This window comes from Coffea arabica, chromosome 2c (genome assembly GCF_036785885.1).
Source record: "Coffea arabica cultivar ET-39 chromosome 2c, Coffea Arabica ET-39 HiFi, whole genome shotgun sequence".
NCBI classification, from domain to species: domain Eukaryota; kingdom Viridiplantae; phylum Streptophyta; class Magnoliopsida; order Gentianales; family Rubiaceae; genus Coffea; species Coffea arabica.
Genome location: NC_092312.1, coordinates 33,245,930 through 33,250,497, shown reverse-complemented (window position 1 = coordinate 33,250,497; position 4,568 = coordinate 33,245,930). Strand labels below are relative to the sequence as shown.

Here is a 4,568-nt window from a genome sequence, read left to right as displayed (position 1 = left end):
TGGGTCCCTCGGAAGCCTTCACTTTTTTCGTATGAATGAGCAGTTAAGTTCATTTTGTGAACCCGTCAAAAGTAGCCGTTGCACCTCCCCCACCCCGCCTCCCAACATTTAATTATGCCAAAACTCTTTCCAGCAAGAAATCCGTGTTAGAAGGCCCTCAGCAGCTCTCTTTTTCCCAACTCCGCTCCTGTGTCTCTGCGTTCAGTCTCTATCAATCTCTTTAGTATATTAATATGGCTTTTTTTTATTCTAGACACAGCTTACAAGGTGAATTTCGTGTTATTTTGTCTATAAAAATTTAAAATTTTCTACAATTTGAGGATGAATAATAATATAAAGAATTTTATAGTGAATTCATCTCTCATTTTTGTTGTGTTTATTTAGGAGACAAAATTAAAAAAAAAAACCATGTTAATTTGTCTCGTTTATTCTATGATCTCAAGCACAAGATATAAAGTAGGACGTTGGTATTTCTTTCTACTTGTATAACTTTTTTTCATACAATTAAATTACATTTATGTGGTGTGTGGTAATTTTAAAATCTCAGCAGTTTAACTTCTCTTTTTTTTTTTAAAGTTTTTTATCTTGTATAATGGGGCGTAATAAAGAAAACATTCTAGCATATACACTTCTGTACGCAAAAATGTAGAATGATGGTGCATTACCACTCTTAGAAGATATATACATTGGCTCCACCTCTCATATTTTAAATCTTAGACAATTCTTTCTAGGAAGTGATATTTGCACTCGCAAATTATTTTCTTGTATTCCTTGAACGCATATTATTTAGTGAGTGAATTGGAGTATAAGAGACTAAAGGTCTATTGATAATCTAATTCATCGCTGAAATTTAATGGATTCAAATCTTAACATGTTCAAATCATTTGATAAAAAAAATTGAACATCTGAATTAATTAAGTGGTACTAAATTTTCTAGGCAAAATTTATTTTCAAAATTAAGTGATAAGCTATTCATTTATCAGTGAAAATATGGGGTTAATTCCACGTTGTCCCCCCAAATTTTGGACGATTGCCCACTTCAGTCCCTAAATTTCAAAATGGGACACTTAAGTTCCTAAACTTATAAATACCTCCCACTTAAGTCCCTAAACTTATAAAATGGGACACTTAAATCCCTAAACCCTTATAAAATGGGACACTTCGACCACCAACGGCATTTTGAAGTTTAGGGACTTAAGTGTCCCATTTTGAAGTTTAGGGATTGAAGTAGGTAATCGTCCAAAGTTTGGGGGGACAAAGTGGTATTAACCCGTGAATGTGATATGCATTCAAATGTATTAAATTTAGTACTTAACAATTCAATAATTTAATGGATTCAAACTTTAGATTTCAGACTTCAGTTTTTCAAATGTATCCTAAAATGGGAAACAATTCCCTTCTTTCTAGTTAATTAATGATTAAAAAATCCTTAAAACTTTCTCTAGGTCTGCCCTCTGTTTTAAAACTCGGACCGGACCGGCCGATCGAACCGGGAACCGGCCAGATAGCCGGTCCGAGTCATATTAAAAAACCGGAAATTTAAAACTCGGTCAAAGTCGGTCAAAAACCGGGTTTGACCGGGAAAAAATTGATTTTTCCGGTTCAACAGTAATTTTTTTTTTAAAAATTCAAACTTTTTAATATTATGTTTTGACCCCCTAAATTGTTAAAACTTATTGATATACCTCAAATATTTGATACTTTATAAATATTGTCCTAAAATTTGATGTTATTTTTCAATTAAATTCATAATTTTAATTCTAAACTTGTTAATATTTATTAAATAATATAAATTGCTACTTGATTGTTCTAATTTCTTTGTATTTTCTTGTTAAATATATTTGAAACATCAAATATATATGAATATACCTTTATTAATATCAATATAGTATTAGATATTATATATATAATATTTTAATTTTTAAATAATTTTTATTTATGACGTCATCCGGTTCGACCCCTATCGACCCCTGGTCGAACCCATTGACCCCTGACCTCGGCCGAGTCACTATCCGGTCCGGTTCTGAAAACATAGGGTCTACCATTATATCATTCATGTTTAGTCAATGTTAACAACATTAGCACACAATTAATAACAATCTTGAGAAGTCTTTTCAGCACTAAATTCTCTAATACCCCACTATGGTATCCTAAAATTGACCAGGTTAACACTCAAATATATTTGTAAAACAATATTTTAACACACAAATATATGTCTGAGAAAAGTAGTATATTATAAAATATTAATCAATAAAATAATATTGCATAACGGATAAATTACCAAATCTTGACTCTTGTTAAAAACTTCAAGTTGAATTTGGAAATACCTAAATGTGATAGGTTCGGGTTTGTTATACCACCAAAACTTTTCAATTTTTTAAAGCAAAACCTTGCTCCAACGTCTCTCTTTATATGCATTGCTTTCTCTCTCTCTTTCTGTTCACCCAATTCTTCTGATACAGCCTTCTTTGTCTGCCTGTCTTTTCATCTTTTTTTTCAAGATTTTAGACACAACCCTTTATTCGATTTAGCATGAAAGCGCTGTTTAATTCCATGGATCCTTCTATATTGCAGACAAAACCATCAACCCCATTGTTATATGCTGCCACAAGCAGCAGTTGCACCAGTAGTGAAACTGATGAAAGCCCTGCGACATCAGACAGGTTTGAGTTTCAAAATCTTAAGTTCAAGATTCCTAGCAATCCCACCGCTGGTTTTTATTCGTATAAATCATTGGCTGTTCTTTCAGGCCACATTGGATCAGTCTCTTGCTTAGCCTTGTGTGGAGAATTCATCCTCAGTGGTTCACAAGGCAAGGATATTATAGTCTGGCAACAGCCTGATTTAAGGCAATTTACGAAGTTTGGACAAGGCGATGGGTCAGTTAAGGCCCTTGCTAGTATTGGGAACAAGGTCTTTACTGCACATCAAGATAGTAGAATTAGAGTTTGGAAAGTTTCAAGAAGCTCTGAGAATATATTTAGGCTTGTTGATACTCTTCCTACTACTAAGGACTACTTGGGGAAGTTCATGAAGCAGAGTAATTATGTTCAAATTAGGCGGCATCACAAGCGATTATGGATTGAGCATGCCGATAGTATTTCTTGCTTGGCAGTGCATAATGGGCTAATATATTCTGGTTCATGGGATAAGACTCTTAAAGTTTGGAGGATATCAGATTTCAAGTGTTTGGAATCAATTAAAGCTCACGACGATGCGATAAACGGATTGGTTTCGAGCAAGAGAATCATATATTCAGCATCTGCAGATGGGAAAATCAAGGCTTGGGAAAAGGAAGGAAAGAGCACACATTCACTTAAAGGGATTTTGGAGGGCCATAAAGATGTTTCAGTGAATTCTGTGGCTGTATCTGAAGATGGAAGCTTGGTTTATGGAGGTGGCTCGGATGGATATGTATTAGGGTGGTTGGGAAACAAACTTTTTGATAGTTGGAGGGTCATTTGTGAGGTGAAAGCACATGAGATGGCTGTTTTGTGTATGTGCTTAATGGGAGAATTTCTGTGTTGTGGATCAGCAGATAGAAGTATTAGCATTTGGAAAAGAGAGATTAATGGAGGATTATTCAGATTTGGGGTCATTAAAGGCCATGAAGGTCCAGTCAAGTGTTTGCAGGCATCACCAAGATGTGTGGGAGGTGGATTCATGCTCTATAGCGGAAGCCTCGACAAAAGTCTCAGAGTTTGGTGGATTCCCAAGTACTCTGGTGGAACAGAGGACACATCTCCTATTCAAAGAGCAGAAGAAATATCTCCATTCTCGTTTTAAAAAAATATCTGAGTTTTCAGTATTGAAGAGGCACTGAACTCTTTTTGTTTCAGTGTTCAGTTTTGTTTTCTGTTTCGTCAATATTTATATCATGTATAGCTAAAGTTTTTTTCGGGTGTGCATAGAAGAGAGGAAAAATAGAAGCCTCTATACTTCTGAAGTTTGTTTTTGACATTTTGGAATTCTGGTTTTGTGGATTACTTTGTTTAGTGCTCAATGGTTTTCTCTACTAAAACATAGGACACAGGAGATATGTGAGGGTAGATTGTGGTTTTCTTGAGATTCTTGTCATACAGGTTAGAAGTGTAATCTGGTTGTAACTAGTAGGTCTCCAAGTGATTTGAAATTTCTTGATTTAGTAGTCTTTTCTGGAAATTCTGCAAACTAAACTCATCTAAAAAATCATCTGTACTTGCTTTTTCTTTCTATAGTGGATCTACTTTACATACACTCGTTAAAAAAAAAAAAAAAACCTCAATTGATAAGTCAAGATTGGTAGGATTTTATGAGCTTCTGCATAAAGTTGTGGAACAATCTTGACGAAGTACTGTACGGATTTCTTGAAAATCACAGCTAATATGCTGTACATTATTGTGACAATTCCACTATGTTGCAAATGACATCTCTATGCCTTTTGGGGCAAAAGTTAAAGATAAACTTGTCCAGTTCTTGGACGAACTCAAGAAAAGATGGAAATGAGCTAGTGCAAAGCAAGTGGCGCCCCACCATTGTTAGGCATTTCGAGTTAGATATTCTTAATTCTTGATTATTGATCTAAAACA

The 4,568-nt window shown here is 34.6% G+C and overlaps 1 protein-coding gene across 2 annotated transcripts; it reads left to right on the top strand.

The window, feature by feature from the left end:
* Positions 1-2,427: 2,427 nt before the first annotated feature.
* On the top strand, positions 2,428-4,144 carry LOC113727233 (protein JINGUBANG-like). Of its 2 annotated transcripts, XM_027251269.2 has the most exons (2): positions 2,428-2,663; positions 2,750-4,144. In XM_027251269.2, exons 1-2 carry the CDS (start codon positions 2,600-2,602, stop codon positions 3,784-3,786), a joined length of 1,101 nt encoding a protein of 366 aa, XP_027107070.1. In that variant the 5' UTR covers positions 2,428-2,599; the 3' UTR covers positions 3,787-4,144. The 2 variants fall into 2 exon arrangements, with proteins under 2 accessions (XP_027107070.1, XP_027107069.1); XM_027251268.2 differs by having other exon boundaries at positions 2,428-4,144.
* Positions 4,145-4,568: the final 424 nt, after the last annotated feature.